Source organism: Pinus tabuliformis, chromosome X (genome assembly GCF_031772625.1).
Source record: "Pinus tabuliformis cultivar Carrire ecotype Pingquan chromosome X, CPIR1, whole genome shotgun sequence".
Taxonomy (NCBI): domain Eukaryota; kingdom Viridiplantae; phylum Streptophyta; class Pinopsida; order Pinales; family Pinaceae; genus Pinus; species Pinus tabuliformis.
Window position 1 is genome coordinate 571,006,105 of NC_142308.1, and position 12,736 is coordinate 571,018,840.

General features: G+C 39.4%; 1 protein-coding gene across 1 annotated transcript in view; it reads left to right on the forward strand.

The window, feature by feature from the left end:
- Positions 1–12,736, forward strand: part of HIT1 (Membrane trafficking VPS53 family protein) — a 361,304-nt gene that overhangs the window by 176,290 nt on the left and 172,278 nt on the right. Inside the window, exon 15 of the mRNA XM_089448976.1 lies at positions 12,386–12,463. Within this exon, the coding sequence (XP_089305102.1) occupies positions 12,386–12,463 (78 nt within the window). The remainder of the gene's footprint in view (positions 1–12,385; positions 12,464–12,736) is intronic.

Genomic DNA, 12,736 nt, shown 5'->3' on the forward strand with positions numbered 1-12,736 from the left:
TTGGTTTAATGTTTTGGGCATGTAAATCATGGATTTTTATGTAACTTTCATGGCTCTAAGATACTTTTACTCTCCTTGATCACTTCTAGAAGTTTCTTGAATGTAAATGGTAAATATTTAATGCATGGATAGGTTTCCTAAGTTTTAGAGGCAAGTTGTTTTGACTGCCTATTATCTAGTGCTTAGTTTGGAATTAGTTGAAACAGCTCCTAGGAAGCTGAGCTCGACCCCTAGAGGTGGGGAAAGGAGTTAGATCATCTATATTATGCCTTCTCTTGCTCATTTTCATGGTTGGACTCTTGAGGGAGAAGCTCCTATTGTATATTTTACTTGTATCTCTGCAATTTGAGTAAAGGGAAGACCAGGGTTTTGCAGACATCATTGGGATTCTTGTGGACTCTTGTGTTGATGGTGTGTTCTCTTATTGTAATTGTAAGTGTGTTTATGTGTTCCATCTCTTTCTTTACTGCATCTTATTAAACAAATGAAGTGATAAAGTTTGAATTCATGCTTGCCATGCTCAGCTTTCAAATTTGTTTAATGTTTATGTTTTCCACTGTCTAGAGAGGATTCAAAGTCATTGTTTGCCCTCTTTAGCTTCTCTTTTTTCTTCTTTGATCATCCATCTCAGCTAAAGGCATCAGCACAAACTCCTACCTTGCCCCAAAGACCCACCTGCAAAAACTGAGCTCAATCCCCGCACCCTGAATTGCACTCCCTCCAATTGCCACCAAAAACACCAAAAACTTTAAATCAACCCTCCTTATCTGTTTACTAGCCTAATATCAGTGTTAACTTTGATTAGTCATCTTACCTCATTGAAAATTTGCCGAGATAGACCGGAGAGAGCCTTCTCATACCCCGTAGGGCTAGCTACGAGGTGAAATGGTTTGATGTGGCCTTGAAGGTTTACCTTCCTCAGCCTAGGGTGAAATCTCAAGTGCTAACAAGCCACACCATTCTGCTCAGGAGTGTATGGTGTTGTGGTCTCCCTCTTAATGCCAACTTCCTTGCAAAAGTGATGGAACTCATTGGATTCACACTCGGTCCCATTATCAGTCCTTAAGATCTTGATCCTCTTCTCGGTTTGATTCTCGATCAAGGCTTTGAAGTGACGGAACCAGGAGAACACCTCATCCTTCTTTTTCAAGAAGTATATCTAGGTCTTGTGAGAATAATCATCTGTAAAAGTGAGATAATATAAATATCCTCCCAAAGAGTTCAGGGTCATCATCGTCCTCCTTGTCAGCTTTCGCTGGGGCAACCTTTGAGTCAAACTTCTCTTCCTTGCCCTTCTTTTGAGGGCACTGAGTGGCGAAATGTCCCAGTTCCCCACATTTGAAGCATCTGACTTTGGTTATGTCCTTCTTTTTCCTCTTCTGCTTCCCTTGCTGTCCCACTGATGCGAGAGTTGCATCCTGCTCTTCCTCCTTTGCTATTGCTTCCTGCTATGGTTAACTGCCTGATCTCTTCCTGTCGAAGAGATGCCCACATCTCCTCCCAACTAGGGAGAGAAGCTCTGCCCAAGATGCTCTGGACAAAGGTCTCCTAGTCTTTAGTGACTGCATTCAGGGCAGTCCTGACCATGAACTCAGGATCTGGTGTAGACCCCACGGAAGTTAGCTGGTCTCGAATCCCTTGCAACCTTTGAAGGAACGGATCGATTTCTTCTCCCTTCTGCATCTGATACTGTCTTAGCTAGTTCTCAAGCAACATCTTCCGTTGAACGAAAGTTCTCTCATACAAAGTGGTCAAGGCCTCCCACATCTCCCTTGCTGTTTCCTTTTCAACAATATGTGGAACCACATGATCCTTAACGGCGTCCAAGATCATGCATTTTCCCTTTGCTTGAGCCTCCTCGTATTTCTTGAGAGGATCAACATCGACCGGAACAACAACTACTTTCAAGGCATAATCCTTGATGCGATTCTTGTCCAAGACTGCCCGGATCCTGGCCTTCCAAATGACAAATTTGGATGCTCCATCCAATCTGTCCCGATCCATCAGTCCATTAACTGCCATCTTTGCTCAAACAAGTATGAACAAGTTCTCTTCTCCCTCTCTTGCTGCTACCCCAACAAGACTCGGATTTGGATTTCTTTGGCGCTAGAAATCCTCTAAAGAACAAGTTCCTTCTAGACTCTGTAGCATAAAAACTATGCTGAAGCACAAAAACTGATAGCTTGAAAACTTTAATATAAAACACACAGGTATTTGTAATAATATTTTATTATTATATATAAAATGTATAAGATGATATAAGATTACAATGAGGCCCCTGCTTTTGTACCTCAGCAGGTGACCTTTCGTGAATGGGCATGTCTTTTAGACATGCCTTCTAACTTAATTTAATGATTATTTAACCTAAATAATATTTAATTATTTAATATTTACATTAATTTTATTTATGTCAATTGAATATAACAGTCGTGGCGTATTAGTGGCGAGTTTTTATTGTTATTTCGACGTACTGATGATAGTAATGTAAAGAATCTCTTGTATGGATTATCACTAGTCTTGATAATCCGAACTCCGAATGGATGCTCTTTTAGAAGGTGCCTAAGAACTGCTAGATAAATTATTAGCACTTCTTGTGTTGTGTGACTGCTTTGCCCGTCACGAGAAATGACTTCTTGATCTATTCTTCCTTTCATAATCCAATCCGCTGTTGCTGCGACTAAGACCACGACGACTGTAGCCTCGTAAGCCATGTCTGGACCAGTCTTCTTGTAAAAATTATCAAATTTGTGTGCTGGCCTTGTAGGTCCGGGATCAGGCCGACCATTTATAGACAGAATCGTTTTGTCTATTTTAGCTTTTCTTGGTCCAAATCCTGATACAAATTTCAGCGGGGAAAACATCCACTCATGGCAAGCAGCCAGGTTTATATCAACACCAACTTGATTGGTTATTGTAACCATCACCTGTTCAATAGCTTCGTATCTTTCATCTGGATTAAGGAAATGTTCTAACGAATGAAGCTTTAATGATAATATCTTTCTGCCAGGACCACATAACGTTGCAACCATAGCCAATGGATTCTGAAGATACCCGCCAAGAGCAGTGGCACGTCGGACAAGACCTTTTTGTGTCGGTAACTGGTCTTGGGAAATGCGGGACTGCTCATAAAGGCTAGGCAGAACCATATCGCCATAAACCACAGTTAAATTTTCTAGGCCATCAGGTAATTCACGTGGACGCTCCTCCAACATCTTAAATATCGTCTCAAAGATGCATTCCTTCAAGTGTCTACAATAAATGTTGGAAGCTCCCATAGCAAGTACATGAGGCCGATGATCCGTCATAAATTTCAAGAGCCGTTGTTGATCAATTTCCTTTCTCTTTATCTGAGCAGGGTTCTTTGAACGAATGGTGAAATTAGATATAAAAAAAGTATCCACTACTTCACCCGAAGAATCTAGCATCACAAATGTTGTAGGCTCTTTAACAGAGCCCGGGCAGCAGCCCATCACACGTGTTTCTAAATCTTCATCAGTATGGTCCTCATCTTGCTTTTGGCGCTTATAGGGAGCAACTGATGCTTTCTTCCAGAGCTTCATGCCATAATCCTGAACCAACCAACTTTTGGTCCTTGCCGTTAGAACCATTCGTGCTTCCTTCTCCATATTAGGTAAAATGTACTGAGACAAGGCTTCCTTTACTATTAATTTGCGCTGCTCATTCCATAACTGAGCAGCTCTGCTGACCCCATCACTTAGGTAATGACTTTCTAATTCCCCCATTAAATCTTCATCTATTACTTCTTTAGGCAAACCAATAGTGACCAGGAGGAGTTTCTCCTCTTTAGCCTTCTGAATGAGAAGCTTATCCACAATAGAAGGCTGATCAACATTTGGAAGGAGAAAACAATTCTGCAAATGATTATCATCTTTATCTTCATCAAATATATCATTTATTACATCTTCATTTTGATTATCACTATTCTGGTCAACATCTTCTTCTCCTGCTTCACCTTGTTCTGTTCCTTCACTTTCACTATCATCTTCTTTATTATTGATTTCCTTTATACATACTTTAACTTCTGCACATGAATTTTCTAAACGCTGAAATGCTTCTTGAATACTAAGCTGTTCAACGTAATCAAGATGTGAATGTAATGGCACATTGTGTGGAGAACTACGTTCAAAGACCCGCATAATTATATCGTGTGCCATGGCTCTTATACCACTGTAGCATAAAAACTATGCTGAAGCACAATAACTGATAGCTTGAAAACTTTAATATAAAATACACACAGGTATTTGTAATAATATTTTATTATTATATATAAAATGTATAAGATGATATAAGATTACAATGAGGCCCTTGCTTTTATACCTCAGCAGGTGACCTTTCATGAATGGGCATGTCTTTTAGACATGCCTTTTCACTTAATTTAATGATTATTTAACCTAAATAATATTTAATTATTTAATATTTACATTAATTTTATTTATGTCAATTGTTATGAATTATATTCATAACAGGTTCCCTTTGAGTCTTGATTTCCTTCATGAAAATCCTCGTGCTAAATAATGTCGAATCACCCCTTCTCCAATCCTCCTTTGGTGCTGCTCAGCAACCTGGACCAAGATTTCTTTGGCAAGAAATTCATTAAGGCAGTCGCTCCCTCTACCTTGGTTTCGTCTCCACAGACGCTGTTCTACAACAACAACATCCCACCAGCACCACAGATCAAATCTGCATTGCCCCTATTGCCCCGGAAACTGACTGATTTGAGCCCCTCAAGCTTTGCGCTGGCTCAAAGAGCTGATGCAGTCACTGTGTGAGCTCCTCTCGGCTACTGCGTCTCCTCCTCTTGGCTCAGAAAGCTGACGCAGGCACTGCGTGAGCTTCTGCGTCACTCCTCTGGCACTGCGTCACTCCTTCAGCTGCTTCTCTGGCTTTGAAACAACATTGTCACTCGGGACAACTGCCTCTCTGCAGTAGATTTGTTGGATCTCCCAGCTGATGGCTTCAGTGTCCTATGATATGCAATCCTCTGATACCATGTGAAAATTTCTGAATCTTTACAAACAGAAATCTTGCTGCAGTTACTAGTTTAACATCTCCTACTTGTTATTTCATTCAACAAGCTATTTAATTTATAAACAGTGATGAAAAACACTACTGTAGACTACACTGACATACAGATCATAAATTGAAAAAATAGATGAGACAAACACACAAGGGACACTGTTATTTTTGGACAACACATCCCCGGAAAAACCCAATGCGGGAAAACTGGTGCAACAGATAAAGGGTTTGTATTATTAAGTAAGCAAAATCTGAGTACAACAGGTTGCCTCTCACACTGGCTAACCTTACAAAGAAATCACATCAACAAGAAATATGTTATGTAAAAAACTAGTTAATTTTAGGTTATTATTTAATTTTAGGTTTAGTTAGACGAAAGGGCATGATCATAAGATCATGCCCTTTCCGAAAGGGTGTCTATGGCGGTATATAAGCTAGGAACCCCATTGTAATCAATCATTATCTGTAATTCATCTTTTTAATAAAATATTTCCATATATATTTCTGTCTCTCCAGAAATTTTACACTTCATTGGTATCATAGCGGTTCGCTCCTCAGGCTATATTCATCCGTTGCCAATTGCGATTCCCATACGCACACCCCTTTCCATTCGCTGACTCCACCTCCCTGTCTACAACCAACCACTCTACAACACAGTGCTTTATCGTTAGCTCACGACCTATCCGTGCACCTTCCGCCATAATTTCTCTGTGCATACAATAAAACCTTCCGCATCAGTTCGCTACCACTGCATCAACCCTTCGTTGAACGTCGTCAGATTTGCCGCTGCCCCATTTGCTGAACGCCAATTCCTGTGGCACACCGCGTCCATATAATGCTCTGCGTATAAAATCCCGGTCAGCTTGCACACTGCGTCCCTTTTGCCTCCGTCCAGCCCCAGCACTCCGATGATATTCGCTTAAGGGTTTTTTTTTTGGAACAGTCAACGGGAGATGAGCCCCCCACCAGCAGACGTGACGGTAACCACCCACGAGAACTTTGTTCATTAATTTGGATGTTAGTGTTGACTTTGGAAAACTTATTAAAAGTGCTACCAAATTAACACTTAGCGGATATAAATTAACCATTATATATATAACATTTATTTATATAAATAACATGAAATATATAATATATATTTATATTCGCAAATAGTATATAACGGTTAATTTATATATATATATATATATATTATATAATATAAATATATATAAGTTATATATAATATATATTATAAATTTTATAATATATAACTTTAATTTAGTTATAAGTTTTATATATATATATATAACGTTAATTTAATTAATTTAGTTATAAGTTTTATATATATATATATATATATAAAGTTAATTTAATTAATTAAAAAGTTATATATATATATATATATAATTTAATTAATTAAAAGTTATATATATAAGTTAATTTAATTAATTTTAATTAATTAAAAGTTATATGTATAAAATATATTTTAGATAATTTAAAAAAAAAGGAGGAAAAATATTTTAGCTAGCAAATAAATACACGCCCCCGCAAACCCGCTCAATGTCGACAATGACAATGGCGGATTTCCAAAAGAAATTGTTGGATGCAGAGCATAAGATAAATAGCAACCACGATGAGGTCAATAAAAGACTAAATGAATTCGAGATCAAGCTTGGGGAGCAAGCGGACAAAATCAAAAATCTTCAAGGTACGACAAATCGAATAGAGATAAAGATGGAAAGTCAACATGTCCAAACAGAAGTAAACATCAGAGATGCCTTAACAATGCTGAGACTTCTGTGTAAAAGGTCGAATTGTACACCCGAAGAGCTATTAAAAGAAAGTGAAGAGAATCAAGAACACCTCTCATCAGATTCAACAAAGTCAACAGATTCTCATGAAAAGGTTGAATCCCCAAGAAAATCAGTGACACCCCACCAAGAAGCAAGTAACACGGCCTTTACAAACAAGCAACTTTGGGATACCCTTACTAACAACACCCTTTTTTTGCTCAACCATTAGCCACATACCAGAAAAGGGAAAAGGTTGAGATGCCTAAATTCGATGGAAACGAAAAAAACAATGTTGCATGGATAAATAAAGCAGAAGAATACTTTGAGATATATGACATCACTGACGATGACGAAAAGCTCAGACATGCATCCATGAAAATGGAGGGAGAAGCATATAACTGGTATATGTGGTGGAAAAAGACAACACATGTCATTAGCTGGAGGAAATTTAAAGATGCATCCTTCAAAAGATTCCAAGGTGTAAAGGAAGAAGAGTTCTTTTCAAAACTCATCAAACTACGACAAAAAGGAAGTGTGGACGAATACACTCAATAATGGGAGACCTTAGTAACACGAGTACCTGGGTTATCAGAATCTCGTCTAATTCAGTCATACATCTCGGGACTCAAAACCCATTTACAAGCAGAACTTGAGATGCATGACATTACATCTATAGAAGTAGCAAGACGAAAAGCAAAAACAACTGAAAAGAAATCCGAACCAATATTTTGGTCAAAAGCGGAAAAAGCTTATGCAAGACGAAGGATACCCCAGTATGTGGACTCAAATAATACAAGATATGTTCCACCACATCGTCGTGAAGATGAAAAATCTAATGTGGAAATGCAAAGGATAAAAGAGGGTAAATGTAAACGCTGTGGTGAGAAGTGGGACCCCAAACATAGATGTGCTAAAGGAAAAGAACCAAAGAACCTATATAATTGTGAAGCAACCAATGATTCAAACAGTGAAGATTATGACATAGAAGACACAGAAGACGCCCCAGAATTCTCACCAGAACTAGATGATGGAAGTATTCCACAGTGTCATTATCAGCTATGACAGGTATATCACAACCTCAGACTTTAAAGTTAAAAGGACACATAAAGAAGAACAACGTAGTGGTTCTCGTCGACTTTGGAAGCACACAATTTTTTAGATGCAACCGTGGCAAAGAGACTCAATATCTTTTCATTTCCCTTACCAAACATGAAAGTGATGGTAGCTAATGGTAAGAAGATTGAAAAGGTAGGGAAATGACATAAGGTCAATTTGCAGATTCAAGACTTTAATCTAGAGTCTCCATTCTTCACGGTACCTTTAGGAGGAGTAGATGTAGTCTTAGGTATCTAATGGCTACGAACTTTAGGTACTTATGTTGCCAACCATCAAGTACAATTAATAAAATTCAAATGGGAAGGTCAGAAGTACAAATTACATGGATTCCAAGCACCAGAAAATCAAGTTGTATCATCATCTCAGATGATGAAACTAAGTTGAAAAGGAGCACCCGCTTATGTAGTACAATGTCACCAGTTAGAGATGTTATCTGCAAATATGACCAGAGAAGATTCACTAGAGATACAAGATCTGATTCGGAAGCATGAAAAAGTATTTCAAGACCTACCTATGAAGATGTCGTCTAATAGGGAAATTGAGCATAGAATAGAAGTCAAAGCAGGGTCAAACCCCGTCAACATCAAGCCATACCGATATCCACATCTCCAAAAAGCGGAAATTGAGAGATTAATCCAAGATCTTTTAAAGTCTGTGACTTTGATCATCTTGGAGTATCTGATCAAGTGGAAGAACTTACCGGAAGAAAACGCTTCTTTGGAGAATGAAGCATTTTGTCAACAACATCCGTCGTTACATGTGCTTTGAGGACAAAGCATTCTTTCGAGAGGAAGGCAATGTTATGTAAAAAACTAGTTAATTTTAGGTTTAGTTAGACGAAAGGGCACGATCTTACGAAAGGGCACGATCATAAGATCATGCCCTTTCCGAAAGGGTGTCCATGGTGGTATATAAGCCAGGAACCCCATTGTAATCAATCATCATCTGTAATTCATCTTTTTAATAAAATATTTCCATATATATTTATGTCTCTCCAGAAATTTTACACTTCAAAATACATTCGAGGGTTTACCTTGCTCCCCAAGTCATAACTGATCCAATGAGTGATCTGATTCTTGGCAAACACTGCGAAATCCCAAAGAAATCACTACTTGGCCAGCGTCTTGCCTCTAGGAGACTGTGTCATCCCTTCTGCTGGAGCGATTTGCTGGAGGAAGACTGCTGTTCAACCCTCCCAGCCCAGAACCTCGCTTCTCCGGCAAAATCTTGGACTTCTGACGAATAATCTGCACTGCCACTGCAAGAGACCCTCCTGGCCTGCGTCAGCACTGCGTGAGCCCCTCCTGGGCTGCGTAGGCCTCTGCGCTGCCTCTCTGATGCTATTGCTGCCTCTCTTCCACGTACTGTTTGGCTCAGAACTCCTTTCCGATCCAAATCCTGCTTCTGCCCCTCTCACTGCAACTCAGATCACTGGTTCGATTTTCTCAGTAAACGACGCCCCGAAAAATTGAACTGATTTGATCAACTTGGTGTATCTCAAACTGACCCTCAAGCCTCCTCTTATTCTTTTCTGTTGATGAATCAATGGTCGAGATTAAGTCTCTAATCAACGACTAAGATTAAAACAGACTTGATCCTCATCTCTTAGAACTTTCTCACCCATATTTTTATTAATACCCATTAATATTTTTATTTTCCTAAGTTTAGACTTAAGAACCCCATTAAAAATATTAATTATTTTAATATCTCACAATCCGGGTGGAATTTCTCCAAACGATTTCTGGGTCTTGGAGATCTTATGTATTCTAGCCCCTCCACAAAATTTCAGAGCTAGAGCATATCCGATGCTACCCAAAATCAACACCAAGTCCATCTGGCCACTGAACCTCAACTATTGATCTACTCACTAGTTGTGCTTTAGTCCATCAAGGGCATAACACATCGAGACTCTTGTCGAGTTGTCCACAACTTTGTTTGTGAACAACTCACAACTACCCACTGCTGCTTCTCAGGTACTCAAAGACTTCTGCCCACTATGGTCTTCCTGCGCTGCTCCAATGAAGACCAACATAGGGCACGGAGGGCTGCCACCTATCACTGTAAGATGTCCATCTCCCACAATGAACATGGGCTAGGAGGACTGCCCATCATCTACTGTAGAAGTCCTTCTCCACACACAAGTCTAGGGCTGCTCAACTGCTCCTTTGGCTGATCAAACCTTGAGCTCAACTTCTGCCACTCTAGAAACCACCTAGGTCCATGAAGATGGTGCACACCGGGCTCCAACTTGGGCACTATCACGCTGTCCTCCAGCAGACCATAAATGCCGAATCCACATTCCCACTTGGTCCACTCTCACGCTGCCCTCCAACAGACTACGAGTGACCATTGCTGCTGTAGCATCTGCTCCTAGTTAGAGCATCCAATCATCTAGGAGACCGTTCCACATGGATGCTAACAGGCTCCTCAAATCTGCCCACACTAGGACAGTCTGTCCTCTGGGATCCAACCATCAACAGGGTGACATCTACAACTCACTGTTGCTGCCTCCTTGACCTCAATTTCTGTGCATTCACAAGATTGGTTAGGGCACACAACAGCCCTAAACCACAGCTCCAAATACCACTGTATTTCTTATCCAAACAGCTGCTCCTTTACTGCCCTTTACTAGGCCTTTCCACACATTGTTTGGGCCCAAGGCTCCTCCTTAAGAACCCTCACAACATGCGGTCTGCTATAGTAAAGGTTGCTGCCCTTTAACACAAGGAAATACCACTTGATGAAGCCGTCCCTGCCTCTGTTTACCTGTGCTGCTGCTCTTAGTGGCTGCGGCCTAGAGTCTGCCCTCTCCTTAAGGCCTCATGGCCCTCAAACCATCTCAAGACACATGTTGTTGCTACAGCAGTCCTGCAGCCACCTGTAGCAGAGGTTCCCCACACCTTAATGCACAGAAAAACACTCTCTAACTTACCTTGGATCAGTGGCTAGGATCTGCACTTGAGTCTGCTCCAAAACTGGTCAAAACACGTCCTCAAATCACCTTGATGGATGCCTCAGACCTGTGGCCCTGCTCCTCAGAAATACGCACCCTAAACAGACCCAAAACTTGTGCTCCTTGCCACTTCTCCTTGTCATGGACTCGCTGTCCAAATCACAGAGATATCTTTGATGTTTGATGCACTTTAGATATGTTCTACTACATCACACTTGATCTTTATTTATAGGCATCAAGTGGCTCCAACGAATTCTTTTGAGGTGGCTTGCCAACTGTCATAAGGTGACCAAAAACACTAGGCTGACCTAAACTTTGTGACACAATCCCACTCCACAACTTCAAAAATTAAGATCTCTCCAATGACAACTTGGAATTGGATGATTCTTGATGCGTTGGATTCGTCTTGTCATCTACTATCATCCTCATCCATCACATGTCGAAATCTAGTCACGGTTTTGGCCCAAACATCAATGGGTGCAAAACCCCAAGCTTGGGTTTCAATCCCACAAGGCCACTTGTGGAATTCCCTCCAAACCCTCGATCCTCAAGGCTTGTAGTACCTCCCAAGCTACAAAAATTCACACCTGAAAAATTTGGAAAAAGTGGGAAAAATCAGAAATATTTGCTACAATGTTCTGTACACATAATTATTGCATGAAATAGAAATTGCTTATGGAATATTAACTTATTTCTGCATTTCCATGAGGACTGTTGCATAATCAGTGTAGTTTTAATGTATGGATAAATGCTAATATAATTTTTGCATTTGATATTTAAGACTTTTCTAGGATAAATATATTTGAAGGCACAAAATAGTTGGCTGCACCCTCTCATTCACAGTCAACGTGGATTCATAGGTGGCATATTATATCAAATTTGTTACTACATTCTTATAGTGATAGACCTTTAGATCATATTTGGCAAACAGGTAGCTGGACGAGTTATGATTCATTGAATATAATAGGCTACCAGGGTTGAATAATGAAAGATGTATGAGATGCACAGCAAAGTTTCTTGTTCAGCCTCTTCATTATATTCTTGATGACAATAGTGTTCACTATTGTGCAATCGAGTTGTGTCACAGAGTAGGCTCTTTCAATCAGTTATGTTATAATTTATCTAGTTATCTGAACAATACTCAATAAAATTGTCCAATTTGCATCTTACTAGTCTGAAACAGCAAGAGTATATTCTATTTAGTTTGTCCAGTCTCCTTTTATTCATTAGAAAATGATCATGACTCATGACAGCATTTTTTCCTGTGAAATAGGTTTTTGGAAAAAGGTGCATGTCAAAGTTATGAAAATAACAATGTTTTGTGTGACTCTGTGAGGAATGGAAAGCTTAAATGTTAGTTAAATTACTGTCATGCATAGCTTCACACAAGCAGAATTAGGTCACCATATTAATCATGCATCTCCCATTAGAAATATGCCTTTGCTCCATGAGAGACTGGCATTTGTATATTCACTTTTCTATATTTTCTGCATGGACTTTGCAGGTATTTCTGATAATAAAGAGAAGTTTAAAGAGGTGCAGTGCTCTAACCAGAAACCAAACATTGTTCAATTTATTTAAGGTAAGTTATACGTCAATGGAATTTTTGTTAGTCATGCATGCAAAACTGTTTTATATTTCCCGTTTCACGTGTAAATTAGGACATCTATGTATGTGCCACTATTTTTTTTTGAAGTGATGGAAAGTCTTTTAATATGTTTATTATATAAAAATAGATTCAAAAAGGGCTTGAAGTTATATCACTAAAGTAATGAGAAATGTTTTTATGGTTTAATTACAAATTCATGAAAAGTAGCTATTCATAGGTCACAGATTCTGCTTTCACCCATTCTCA